The sequence below is a fragment of the Typha angustifolia genome, chromosome 10 (genome assembly GCF_048772165.1).
Source record: "Typha angustifolia cultivar Huaian chromosome 10, ASM4877216v1, whole genome shotgun sequence".
Classification (NCBI taxonomy): domain Eukaryota; kingdom Viridiplantae; phylum Streptophyta; class Magnoliopsida; order Poales; family Typhaceae; genus Typha; species Typha angustifolia.
This window is the reverse complement of record NC_133248.1, coordinates 9,306,128-9,319,971: the sequence shown is the minus strand read 5'-3', so window position 1 is coordinate 9,319,971 and position 13,844 is coordinate 9,306,128. Positions and strand designations below refer to the sequence as shown.

The 13,844-nt window shown below is 34.5% G+C and overlaps 1 protein-coding gene across 3 annotated transcripts in view; it reads left to right on the top strand.

Annotated features, from left to right (window-relative positions):
• Positions 1 to 13,844, top strand: part of LOC140768366 (transportin-1-like) — a 35,178-nt gene that overhangs the window by 10,117 nt on the left and 11,217 nt on the right. For 2 of the 3 annotated variants that reach the window (XM_073108621.1, XM_073108620.1), the window contains exons 13-19: positions 536 to 649; positions 3,482 to 3,580; positions 7,062 to 7,187; positions 7,266 to 7,340; positions 7,510 to 7,581; positions 7,742 to 7,852; positions 12,378 to 12,461. In XM_073108621.1, coding sequence (XP_072964722.1) covers positions 536 to 649; positions 3,482 to 3,580; positions 7,062 to 7,187; positions 7,266 to 7,340; positions 7,510 to 7,581; positions 7,742 to 7,852; positions 12,378 to 12,461 — 681 coding nt within the window. The remainder of the gene's footprint in view (positions 1 to 535; positions 650 to 3,481; positions 3,581 to 7,061; positions 7,188 to 7,265; positions 7,341 to 7,509; positions 7,582 to 7,741; positions 7,853 to 12,377; positions 12,462 to 13,844) is intronic. The other variant, XM_073108622.1, reaches the window with a different exon arrangement.

The following is a 13,844-nucleotide window of genomic DNA, read 5'->3' as shown; positions in this document are numbered from 1 at the left end:
AACTTGACTTATTGCACAAATCCAAATTATCCTGATGTCATTTCATTGCTCAAAAGGTTGACTAAATTCAGGTCTTACAGGGTCTTTTGGTCATCTTATTCTTTCAGGTGAGTTATGTATAAACATGTCCAACCATAATAACTCAAATTAATGTTAAAACTGACGATAGTAGTAGATCAGGACTTAGGAGGGAAATTTATTGTTTCTGTATTATATATAAGTAGAAAGAAGCCGTCTGCTTGAATTGATTGGATTCATCTGTATAAATCTCTTTTTGGGCAGTGTTTTCTCCATCAAGATAAATCTCATTTACTATCTCGTAATGTTATTTTTCTGGTAGAGGGTTGATAGTGCAAACCAAGCAAATCTTAAACCTAAAAGATATTTTCTCTGGTAGAGGGTGCATAGTGCACTAATCTATTGCTCTCATTTGTATATCCCAAACTTCGCAATATAAATCACTATTTATGATTTATGTACTTTACCTGGATATTACATTTAATGCAACTTCATGTTCTATTATATGTTTTTACAGGAAAAACTATTAAGTAGAAGCGATGATGCCTGGAAGCAGAGGGAGGCTTCCATTTTAGCTCTTGGTTTAATATCAAAGGGATGTAGGAGGGGACTTTATCCTCACATTGCAAAGGTCAACTTTTGGAATTATTTATTATTCATATAACTATATAAGTTATTTTTTCTGGCAGTAGTACTTCCTCATATTGGCTTTACAAAACTTTTATTGAGCAATAGATAGTCTAGTTTGCTTTTAAGATTCATCCTCAATTGTGAATGTAAAGATAGCCTGTTAACCCAGAATTTCCGCTATCATAATGAAAAACTTTCTTTGAGAGTGAGCTGGAATCAGTTTTGTTTTGTTTTCAAGTACCATAAATAGATGGCTTGAACTTTTTGGCGTCAACATCAATTGGTTCATAAGAGAAACTTCATCAAGTTTAATGAAGCTCTGTTTTTTTTTTGTTCGTCAATTCCACCATTGTTAGTGTAAGTATCACAATTGGCAATTTCTCTACAAAATATGTATCTTCGTCTAGTGCTAAAGTGTAAAATGTTATGATCCAATCACGTGGGTTAAGTTAGTTGAGTTGGCTGAATCAAGTAGAGTCAACTTGAGTTAGTTTTATCTTCTTGTTTTGAATTTCAAATAAATCGGATAATCCACATATGAATAATTGAATATGATCCGCTAGAAATTTTTACTCATATAAATAGGAGTGGATATGTGTCGATAATTATCACTAAATGAATCTGAGTTTAGCTAAATCATTATTTTTATCTTTATCTTTTATCATAGCCGTTAGATTGTCTTCATTTTTCTAGGAGTAGATTATAGCTGTAGAAGCATTCCGATCTTTCAAACCCTAGTTATCTTCCTCCACCACCCTTGGCCATCTGCCGCAATGTCAGCTATTTACCGTTCTGCCCTATTTTGATTTTGCTCTATTATTTTATTAATATCTTTTTATCCCGACATCGAATTCTCGTGAAACTAGAACCATTTGAACCTTAACTCAAGAGACTACCACCATATAAAATATCACAATTTTCTTACGTCCAGATTGGTCCATATCTAGTGCATTTTATAAAAGTCATAACATAAGTTAGTGATTGTGTAGATGGAGTTTTTCTGTTGAAAAACATGCATAATAGACAAATTTTGTCATAGCTGTTTGAACGCACTAGAGGGCATTCAAACACATGTTTCCAAGAATTGCATTTCATGTCCTTTGAACTTCTGTAAAATGGAGTTAACAAAGAGCAACATTTGTCGGCCATTTGAAGTTCATTCAAATTTTGAATGGAAGTCAAATTTGCAGTCAACATTCATATCAGGTTTGACCAAGCATGGGAGGATTTCAGCAGATTGAAACTTTGAATGGTTGATAGGCCTGTTTGAACATAGGCTTTTGTGAAAGTTTAGAACCAATTTTTGTAAAGATTTGACGATGATTTTGGGGTAAGTCCGATTGAAAATAGGTTTCATCACCTACAAAAGATGGATGAAGACTGCTTTGGGATAGATCTCTTTAGCATCAAAGAAACCCTAGGAACATAAGAGGGATGAGAGATCACTTAGTTCGAGATCATCTTTGTCATTGAAGCTGCAACATGAAGATCACAGAGGTTCTATATTTATTCAACTACGTCAGTGCCTCGAGTGAGTACTAAGTGTTGGTGATTTGACTCTGTGGGTCTAGCAGAGTTAGTGATTTAATGCATAAGAAATAGTTCATTATGAGGTCTAGCAAGCAAGAATAACTTCAACTATTTGCTATGGGTTGTTGAATGGTCAAATGCATTGCAAGTGCTTTTATATTTACATTTGTAGTGCATTAAATTTGATCGTTGGAAATAATCTGTAATTTTTACCTTTGGTTGATAGACATTCTTTTTATATGTGAAAAATCTTGTGCGTGTTTGCATGTTCGATTTGGTTCATTATTGTCTTCCACTAAACTTTTTTAGATTGGCTTAGAAAATTATATCCTATATTGTCCGTAGAACTTCAATTGGTATGAGGGCGCCTCTCTTACCTTAGAAAAGATCTACTAAGGAATGGATTTTCTAAGAGAAGTTGATCTACTATTGGACCCCTTTTGTTGGATGAATCAAATTATTCATTCTGGACAGCCATGAACAATGATGGCTGTGCATGATCAATGTAGTTGATGAATGCATGTGGCTTTTGATAGTCCATGGTTCGAAATTTCCCACTATCATTATTAGTGACAACTAAACTACAGAGAAACCATTTGATCAATGAGAAAGAGTTGATTTTGAGAGATCTAGTTGGAATAGTAAGGTAATCAATATCAGTTTTAGTGGAGTTTCTCTTGACAAGTTCCTTCAGATTTACACATGTTAGATAGTCAAGAATGCAAGGGATATCTTTGAGGCTACATGTGAGGGGAGAACCACGGTCAAGGATGCATCAAACATCCTTGAGACTACATGTGTTTGATTTGGTTTATAATTGTCTTCCGCTGAACTTTTCTAGATTGACTTAGAAAACCATATCCTGAACCGTTTATAGAATTTTCAACCTCAGTTAAACTTTTTCTATCTCTCAAAAGCTTTTTTTTTTTTTTTTTTTGGAATGGTCACTTCTTGGTTTTCTAGCCAAGAACATACCTCTAAGAGATTGTTTTACTTGTCAACTGGTCCTATGGTCTTATGGCAAGAGGCAAGCCTCTCTCTTGCTTGATTTTCCTGTGGCTGGGGATTTTGGCACCATTAATTTTGGGTTGATGTGACGTTAACAGCAATTAATAAGATTTCCTCAATCACAGGAGCCTTCTTAAGTTACTCGCAACCGGACTTCAGAATATAATAGTGTAACAAGTTTTAATTTGTTATCTGGTGAATTTTATTGTCTATCTCTTTGGTGTGTCCTTAATTTTCATTCATCAAGTTGGTGTGCTCATATCTCCAAGTTGCTCAGTTGCTTCTATATTTGCAGGTAGTCGCATGTCTCATGCCACTTCTTGATGATAAATTCCCTCTCATAAGGAGTGTCACTTGTTGGGCACTTTCTCGCTTTAGCAAGTATATTGTCCAGGTAAACGTGAACTACTATTCCGGGGATTGCTTATTGTAGATTATCCATTTCTCCTTTCTTTCATTGAATATGTTAATATGCAATATAAGTGACAATTTTTATCTCTATTATTGATTTTTGTTATTCAAGCATCATTTTAGCTTCCTGCTCAATTAATTATTGAGCATTCTTTGGTTATAAAGGAGAGAGCTTGACTTGAAAAGGGAACCTATCTCTTTGGACCAGTTTGGTTTGTTTAGGGACGGTGGTCCCTGAACTTGTTTAGGATCCTTAACTTGGTTTAGTAACTAAACATCCTTTTATTTTATTTTTATATTTAATCAAGTTCACTCTTTAAAAAATCAAGACTAAGAAATGAGGCCAACTAATCAAGTTTGGGGTTTAGCCTCAAACCAAACTTAAGCTTTGCATATTCCTGAGACTAAGAATTGCTCAGCTGACATCGTCAAGCACAACCTTTATGCTTGGCCTTATCAAATTTATTTGACTGCAGGAGAATGAATTCATTTAGGAATATTTCTCTTTCAGTTATTTTGTCTTATCGTGTGATTTAGTTGCCAAGATAAATTGGTAGCAGAGAAGTCAACTCTCTAGTTTATCATGTTTTCCTTATACTTGCAAGTTTCAATACTAACTATTGCATGTTGGACTGACTCTTACGGTTGTCATACCTATAGCCGTGATGCATGTTCACTATAAGTTAATCTTGCTTTTTCAACTGCTGATGCTTGTCATGATTAAACTTGTGAGCTGCTTCTATTAAGAAACTGACTGCATCAGGATAGGTATTTGTCTCGCCTAGTGGCTTCCTAAGTACTAGCAGAATTTCATTGTATCCCTGTAAAACTCACCTCTAATGTCTATACACCTGTTTCTTGAAGTTCATGCAACAAAGCTTACAAGGCCTCCAGTTGAAGTGTCCAATTAGAAATTCTTGAAGATTAAGTGGTGATTTTAGTTTAGTAGCTTTACAGAAAGTTCATTGACAGTGGACATTCACGAGTTCTTCTATTTTCTACATGAACGAATATCTTCTTCACTTGATCTTTTGCTATCCGTCAGCTTCCATTTGGCAATCTCATATAATAGATATCACACGTGGGAAGATTATGTACATACAAATCCAGGAATATGAGTTATTTTCTTTCTTTTGACTCCTAGATCAGAATTTGGAAATAGTGGGTGTTCCTTAATAGATGTCTTCTGAAATAGATCTACTAGAGTAGTTCTTTATACTATACCAATGTACCGTTGCATTTGTTTATTTGAATAAGCTAAAAAGATCCCTCAATTGCATTTGTAACCATTGTGCATACTTTTCTGATAAAGTATGATATTTAATTGTTTACTATATAATATATAGTTTAATTAGAGGTAAGAAGGTTTGGTAGAAAGATTGAGCAACTTTTACTATTGATTGAGAAGGTATTGCTAGTAGAGGTGTAAATGAGCAGAGCTTGGAGTTGCTCAAGCTTGGTTGGAAATTAATTTCGAGCCAAAAACATATGTTTAGGCTCGGCTCACTTGATCTTGAGCTGAGCTCAAGCCAAATCAATTCGAGCTTGAGCTGGAAACAAGCCAAGAAAATAGGAGGAAGAGAGGAAAGAGGAAGGAGAGGAGAAAGATTAACGCTGGCCTATTTGAGAGCGAGAGTCATAGGCGTTGTCATAATCCAGAGCAAGGGAGAAAAGAGGTGAGAGAACGAGGAGAGAGAGTTATCGGGGGAAGAGAGAGATGGATGAGAGGAGGGTGGCGGTGCTTGTTGGCATTGGGAAGAAGGCTGACGTCGATAATACTATTATGGGGTTGTGTTTTGGATTTTGGTGTGAAGGAGTCAAAACAAAATGGGGAAAGAGAGGATGGGATAAGTTTGTATAAGGAGAAAGAAGAAGGATAAATAAAATAAGAAAAAAATGTGAGTCAGATGATAATTGATTAAATGAGATGGAATGAGAGAGAAGATGGGATAGGTCATAGGAAAATGAAGAAAATACTAATATAAAATAAGTAATAAAATTTGAGTGGCTGGCAAATGATATAGGACAGAGAAGAAGGATGGAATAGAAATAAATAGACAAGGACGAAGTATTAAAATAAAGTTGACAGAAATGGAAGCTATTAAATTAAAATCCAATGACTATAATTTTTATATAATATAAATTAGTACATAACCATTTTGAACTTTTCTGACCGGGCCTTGAGTGAGCCAGCTTTGCTCATGCTTGACTCGAATTTTATTTCGAGTCAGCTATTTTGTTTAGGATCAGCTCATTTATATTCAAGCCAAGCCTAAGCTGAGTTGATCTTTAGCCAAGCTCGAGTTGCTCGTTTATTTTGACAGCCCTAAGTGCTAAGCATGCTAGAAATTTGTCTTCAATTTCTACCTAATATGAATTCAAGCAAGAAAGGTGTGTCCTCTTTTACAAAACCAATTGGTGATAGGAAGATGTAGCTAAATTCCTTATGCAGTTAAGTGCATTCCAAGCTTAAGCTGACGAGTAATAGACAAACAATGTATATCATGCTTTTAATATGTCTTTTGTGGCCCTATATACTGCATGTGGATAAATGAAAGGTCAAGGCGTGCAACTCTCCACACCGCATAAGAATGAATAGTAGAAAATAGAGATTAAATTGAACTAAATAAGGTTCGAACTCTAAATTGATAGAAAAACAGGCTTTAATGCAATATTAGAAAACAAGTAACTTTGCATTCCAAGCTTAAGCTAAGAAGTAACATACCGACATTGTATATCATACCTCTAATAAAAACAATGTAACTTGGCCGGTTCCCTTTACTTGCAATGTTTCTAGGTGAATAAGGAAAATAATATCCTTTTTATTGTGTTAAACATGGAGCTGTATGCAAATAAAATGTTGTAAGATTTAGTCACACTTACATTTCATTTAATTAATGAACTAAAATGCAACACATACTAAATAATGGATAATCATGGTGGCAAAGAAGTATACTATTTAATTGAATAAATAAGAGCTACCACGATTCAGATATGAGGACCCTGAGCTTGTTATTGAAGATGAGAGTACCTTTATTTTGCATATTTCATTTGTTAGTACCTCTTTTATAATGAGGGATTTCTTTTGGTTGGATGGTCATTGAAGAAAATGGTTCCCTCAGTGTGAGAATAGTAGAGTACATAACTAATGACCTTCAATGTGGCGAAGAAGCTTTCCTCATTGATGTGTTGTCATATAATACAGCTATATTTCTTCTTTTTCCATTTGTCACTATAGTGGCTGCACTGTGATTTATCTTGGGGGTATAGCAGTATCAAGTTGTCTGTTAATCCCTCTCTGACAACAGAAGAATCCTCTTTACATATGTTGGAAGGTCTTTTGTAAGTATTGTCCCAACTATCCTTCATTTTCTTGGTAGCTCTTTTTTTTGTGTATTGTATTTTGATCAATCAGTGATTCAGCATATCAGCACGAAATTGATTTTATTTCAATGATAATCCAGGATATTCATCAGCAAAATGGCCGTGAACAATTTGATAAAGTTCTCATGGGACTGCTTAGAAGATTATTGGATCCCAATAAGCGTGTGCAAGAAGCTGCTTGCTCAGCATTTGCAACTCTTGAAGAGGTTCTTTGAGTAGCTTGAGTGGTTATATTTCTTGCTGATTTTGTATCAACTTGTGGCAGCGTTGATTTATTCTGGCAGAAGGGAGCTGAGGAACTAGTGCCACACTTAGAAATAATTCTGCAACACTTGTTATATGCTTTTGCAAGATACCAGGTTTGTTCTTAAAGTTGAGTGTTTTTGGATCTTATCATTATTGCAGCTAGACTTGCAGAACAATACTACAGATGTTGTACCATTAAAGTGATTAATGCATCTTATTAGTGTTGTAGATTAATTGTTATTTTTCTTGGGCATCTAACTTAAGTCTCATTGCCTTTTGTAGAGATGCAATTTCCAGATTGTCTGTGATGCTATTGGTGCTCTTGCAGATGCTGTTGGAGCAGAGTTAAATCAGGTATTGGCATTCTTCATATAGTAGTGCTTGCGCTCTCCTGATTTCCTCTTAATTTTCTTTCTATGAATTATCTGGTGATATTTTGAGATAAATTATAATTATGGTTCAATTTTGACATAACATGTACAGAATGCTAATTATATATGTTAATTCTTTGCAGCCAAAGTATATTGACATATTGATGCCACCATTGATCTCAAAGTGGCAACAACTATTGAACTTGGACAAAGATTTATTTCCGTTATTTGAGTGCTTTGCTTCCATAGCACAGGTATCCTTTGTCGAACATTTTAACTTTAGTTTGTAGTGCATCTTTTGACCTTCTAAAGAACATTTATTTAGTTTGAAATTATGTAGATTGTAGAACGAAAGTATCAACAAAGAACAAAGTAACAAATTCGCGGAATCTACCAACATGGTGTTGGAATCCACCAACAAGAAAAAGTAAGCAACCTCAAAATATCCAAATATTCATTAATTGTCAACATAAACATCTCAAGCTTTTACGTCACGATTCGAAATTAGAATCATGACCGCCATGTACCTTAATACGCTTGAGTTACACAAAACCTTACTAATACTTTCTAAGTACACAATGACAAGAATGAAAAAAGAAGAAGAATATGATTTATATAATTTAACCCAATAATAATGAAAATGATAAATGTCATCACTAATGTGTCTCTCGCAAATTGAATTAACAAATAGTCTAAAACATAAAGATCATAAGAACGAAAAGATAAAAGGGTAGATTCTAAGTGGATGTGAGGTCCCGGTGCATCTTGTTCAATCGTTACGTTGAGAATTACTTGAAATATCAGAAGAAAAATCCATGAGCCAACAACTATAGCTCAGTGAGTGGAATTCACTCAAAAGCCAATTAAATTCTTAAAATAAAATCTAAATCTAACTATATGAGTGACAATTCTACTAAGCATGTTTTTAAAGTAACAATAATAACAGAAAGTCATATCTCATAATATGCTCAATTTCAATATATTAGAATTTTTTCCAATAACAATAATAATATCATTTGTCTCAATTGGGTCTATACCCTGTGGATCCACATCAACTAGAAGTCATCTCGAGATGGCGCTCAGGTCTATTCCTCATAACTGATCTGGTTAGAGTCATCACGAAGTATCACTATGTGATGAACACACTGTCTCTTTCACTAATCGTTGAGAGAGATTAGAGTCACTTCGGGAAGTCTTTCATTCTATGGTTAGACTGTTCCCTAACCCCGTCAGAGTTACCTAAAAAAGTCACCGCAGTAATCTAAAATATAACTCTTCCTAGACTTTCAGTTAGACTTGAGTCACCACGAAAAGTCACAAGCAATCTATACCAGGACTGTTCTTTAAGTCATACCAAATACTAGTTAAATTTTTCTCCACTAAAATGTGCAATTTATACGAAGTATAGCGATGCACTCAATTATATATTTTTCACGCATAATTATAATAATTAAATTGCACACATAAAATACAATAAATAAATTTGTACACAGAGAAATACGCTGTTTGATAAAAGGCATAAAATACAATTATGAATAAATATGCGAGTGAACTCACTCACTTGAGTTTAGATAAGACAATTGAAATCTCTAATCTCTAATCTCTAGTCTACATGCTAAAAATCACCACCTTTAATAATAAATAACAAAAAAAATTTAAATTAAATAATATCATGATTTCTAAAATTTAAATCCATTGGATTGGGTTGGGCTGTGGTTGGCCCGCAGGTCACACCAATCTATTAATCTAGCTGGGCCAAGGCCCAACCAAAACATAATGGACTGGGCTGCGGGCTAACCCGCCGACCACCGTCCACTAAAGTAGTTTGGGTCGGGTCTTTGGATCCAAAAACCAAAGCCGAACATGTAGACACTAAAAGAATAAAAGTGTTGGCTTGGGTTTAAATCGAGCCTAACTAAATCTTCTCCCTATGGTAATCGATGCGAGGTAGAGAAGGAGAGAGAGTCCATCGGCGAGCACTGCCGTCGACAGTCCATCGGCCACATTCTAAGCTCCTCGACACTCTCGCGATCACACAGACCACGTGAGGTGGAGGAGAAGTCGTTGTTGATGACTAGCTGCTCGACTCCCTAGCTGTCGGCCATGGAATCGTCTTTTACCGCAAACCAAGCTACGAGGGCTCTAGCGAAGCACTCCTACGTCATGAGGCTAACAGCACGAAGCTCTAGCACACTAGCAGTAGTGACCCGAAATTGCCGGCCAGCTTGATTCACTGGCGACACTGCTTTACCCAAAAATAGATATTTCTATTCTAACTTATTAAACTTTAAATTAATTATGAAAAATATGAGAAGACTGACTGTTGAGTCGTTGGGTAGTCTTCGATCACTCTGGCAGTGCTTTGACGCTTCGATTTGACGGTAAGTGCTCCGAGGGAAAGAAAAGAGAGAGAGAGAGAACGGCATATGAGAAAATTATAGGGTTAGGGTTTTGATTTATAGGATGGGTTTTTGAATATTTATTTGGGATTGGATTCAGAGTGGTTGAAATCTCGTGACCACTCTGTCGCGTAACTGCGAAGGAGAAGGAAAGGGAGGGGGTGCATGTGCGACTCTTTTTTTTTTTCTGTTCTTACATTTTATATAGGCGAAAAGAACAAAAGAGAAATAGACTAAATACTTTAACATATAAAAACTAAATACGCTTGATATCAAAGTCTCTCTCATGACCAGTTGCCTAGCCAGAGTTGCCAGAGTATAACTAAGGTGGGCTATTCTTCTGCGCTTGCGTGAGTACATGTGTCTAAAAGTGGTATTCACTCCAATTTGAAGTTTCAACATCCTATATTCATATAAATGTTCTAGATAAAGTCTTTATTTTCTCTTGTTACTTGCTTTGGAGTTTAGTGAAGGCTTGTTTTTGGTATTAATTAAAGTAGCTTTAAGTTTGCAGTAGGTGCAATATCAGTTTGCAATCTTGGATCAAACTTTGCTCTAGTAGGTGCAGTATCAGTTACATGCATGTATTTATTTGGGTCCAACTAATTGTAAGTGTGGTTTCTCAAGAACGTATTTGAGTGGGGATTGAACACACTTCCTGAAACAATCGACTCTATTACTATGTTCTTCATAATTGCATCACAAAACCTACAAAAGTAAAGATAATTGGATGGCCAGTGTGCTGCGTTCCGTTCGGCACGGCCATGTGCCGGTCGTTGTGCCATATGGATCCCTTTTTTTTCAAAATTTTCTTTTTTCATCAATTATTATCAAATCAATTGATTAATTAATTATTAAGAAGGCTTAGATAAAATTGATGATAATGAGATTAGAGATGATGATGATGACGGTGATGGTGATAGTGATAATAATGAGACTTAGTCTGGTGACGGTGATGATGGAGATGAGACATGTGTTTCTGTTACACAATCTTTTCAAAAATATATTATTTTTACAGAGGACCTGAGTCTGTAGATAGTACGACATCAAGAAAGGTGCACCCACAGAATAATATAAGTTCATCATAAGTATCATCATATCAATCACACTCACCAGAGCTACAACACATTTATTATACTCTATATTCACAATTTGCATATGCTTATGGTCTGTGTGCTTGTGCCGATGCCGTTCATTCCCATGCATGTTCAATATCCATATCATAGGAGAAATATAAAATTCTTATTTTTATGAATATATGTGAGATGTTACAACGAGCAATATTATCAGTGAATGAGTTGTGAAAAATATTAATAGTACTTAATGCAATATTCTTGTGTTATTTTTGTACCAGCAAGTGAAGATTTTGATCCTCGTCATTTTACGTTCAACTAGATATTAATTGTAGTTATTAAACTATTTTCAATTTATATTATGTGTTTAATTATATCATCGAGTGTTCAATTATTAATATTAATTTTATGAATGTTTTCAATCATAGTATGTGTTGAATAATATTTATATTTAACTGTTGATTTATCTTTAATAAAGTAGGTCATTTACAAAAATAATCTAAAGGTAAAGAATTATAACGTAGGTTTTGAACTTTTAATATATATATTTAAACTAAAAATCAAAGATTGACATATCAAAAACTTAAAAATATTTTTAAATATCCTGAAAAATTTATTAAAAATATTATAAATACATACCAGTGGCATGTAAGGGTGTGCCACCGGTACACAGGGGTGTGCCAATGGCATGGTCATTGTTGATATGACTTGTTGGAAAATTTGATTTGAATTTGACATTCAATGGTGTATACTTTAAGTGATACTAATCATTTTCAGATCATGAATACTAGGTCCAAAGGCAGTTTATTTGCATTTATCTCTTGGTCGCAAATTTAGCAAGGATCTGCTGAAGTTCTCTTTTCATTAGCATATTATCGTTAAATGCATCTCTTAGAAATTCAAAATATACTGACACAGTAGATAAGAAAAAAAATGCAGGACTTCATTGTTCATGGTTCTTATGGATGGTCAAATTCTTGACCTGTATTTTTTTGTTACTGTTATCTTTGTCCTAATTAACTTTTCTTATTGAATTTATTCTAGCACCTTCGAAGTTGTAGTTGTTTAAACAGTCATTCGTCAATAGAATCTCAGGAATAGTTGATGAGGATTTATATCCCAGTTATATGCTAGATTTGAGTAAATTTCTTGCTCTCTAAAAAGTAATGCTTTTTTAACTTTTCTCTATACAACCCATCTCCAACCCATGTTTGCACACCTGCTATGTATGGCTTGTTTCCTTTCATTTCTATGCTTGAAGATCGATTATAATTAGAAGAACTGACCTGCCGTATCCAACTTTTTAGGCATTAGGACCAGGTTTTTCTCAGTTTGCTGAACCAGTATTTCATAGGTGTATCAATCTTATCCAGACCCAAGAATTAGCGAAGGTATTCTCTTTTGCTTTTGGGTTTCTCCTCATTTACTTTTAAGTCTTAATCATCTTTTGGTTTGTGTTACTGTTTTTGGTTGGTTCATTTGAGTAAGACCGATAAATGGACCTTAAATTTAAAATCCATAATACCATTGTAAATAGCATATTCTTTTCTTGTACATAATTGTTGAGTATAAAAGTTTATCATCTTTATATTCTTCTTTTCTAAGTCAAGTTTCATGACGCATGTTAGTTTTTGATCTCACGACTTAAAATTGGAATCATGACCAGCTATGTACCTCAAATTAGTTGAGATATACGAAGCCTTAAAAATAATTATTCTAAGTGCACAATGACATTATTTTATAAATATCTAACTCTAGTAAATATAATCCAACAATTGAGACAGATTAGACACTTTTTGATGACATTCTTTAGGTGTCATTATGTAATAAACACACTCTATCTCTTTCACTAATAATTGAGACAGATTAGAGTTACCTTAGAAAGTCTTTTAATTTAACTTGAGACTATTGCCTAATCTCACTAGAATCACCTAAGAAAGTTACTGTAATAATCTAAAATAATTTATCTAGACTTTCAGGTAGACTTGAGTTACCACGGAAAGTCTCAAGTAATCTATGTTTTCAGACAATTCTCTAAGTCATACAAAATATCTATCATGTTTTTCGACTAATATTTATGATCATTAAAGTTGCTAATTGCATGAAGTATAGTAATACATTGAGTCATATTTTTTGCACATAGAAATATAATAATTAATATACACACAAATATACATAATCTCATAAGTAGCACAAAGTATAAGACGAATAAATATGTGAGTAAACTCACTCGCTTGAATATAGGTAAAAATATTGAAATCTCTAGTCCACGTGTTACAGCAAATCACAACCTTAAATAATAACATATTTAAATTTAATCAATATCATAATTTTTGAAATTTAAACTAATTAATTATTAAATTGGGTTACTTCAAACCCAAGGCTTGGGCTGGGCTGCAATTGGCTTGTATCCATTCAAGCCAATTCATGGAATGGGTCCTAGGCCCAAAGAGTTGTTTGTGATTAAGACCCAAATCCATAATTCTTCATGAACTGGATAATAATTTGGGTCGTGTTGGATTTGAAATCCAGACCCGAACCCACAGATAAATGAAAGGGGTGAGCTTGGTTAAACTCGAGCTCACCATCCTCAATGAGTCCATCGATACAGTTCGTCAATTGCACCGACGTCTCCTTGTGGCCTCAATGACTCTGATAAGGAGCCACGTGGGCTTCAAAAGGAGGCACCTACAACTCGAGGCCAATGGTGCGAAGCTTATGGTGATGAAGTGGCAACGACTTGAAGCCATCGATTGGCATATTTCGTCGACGAA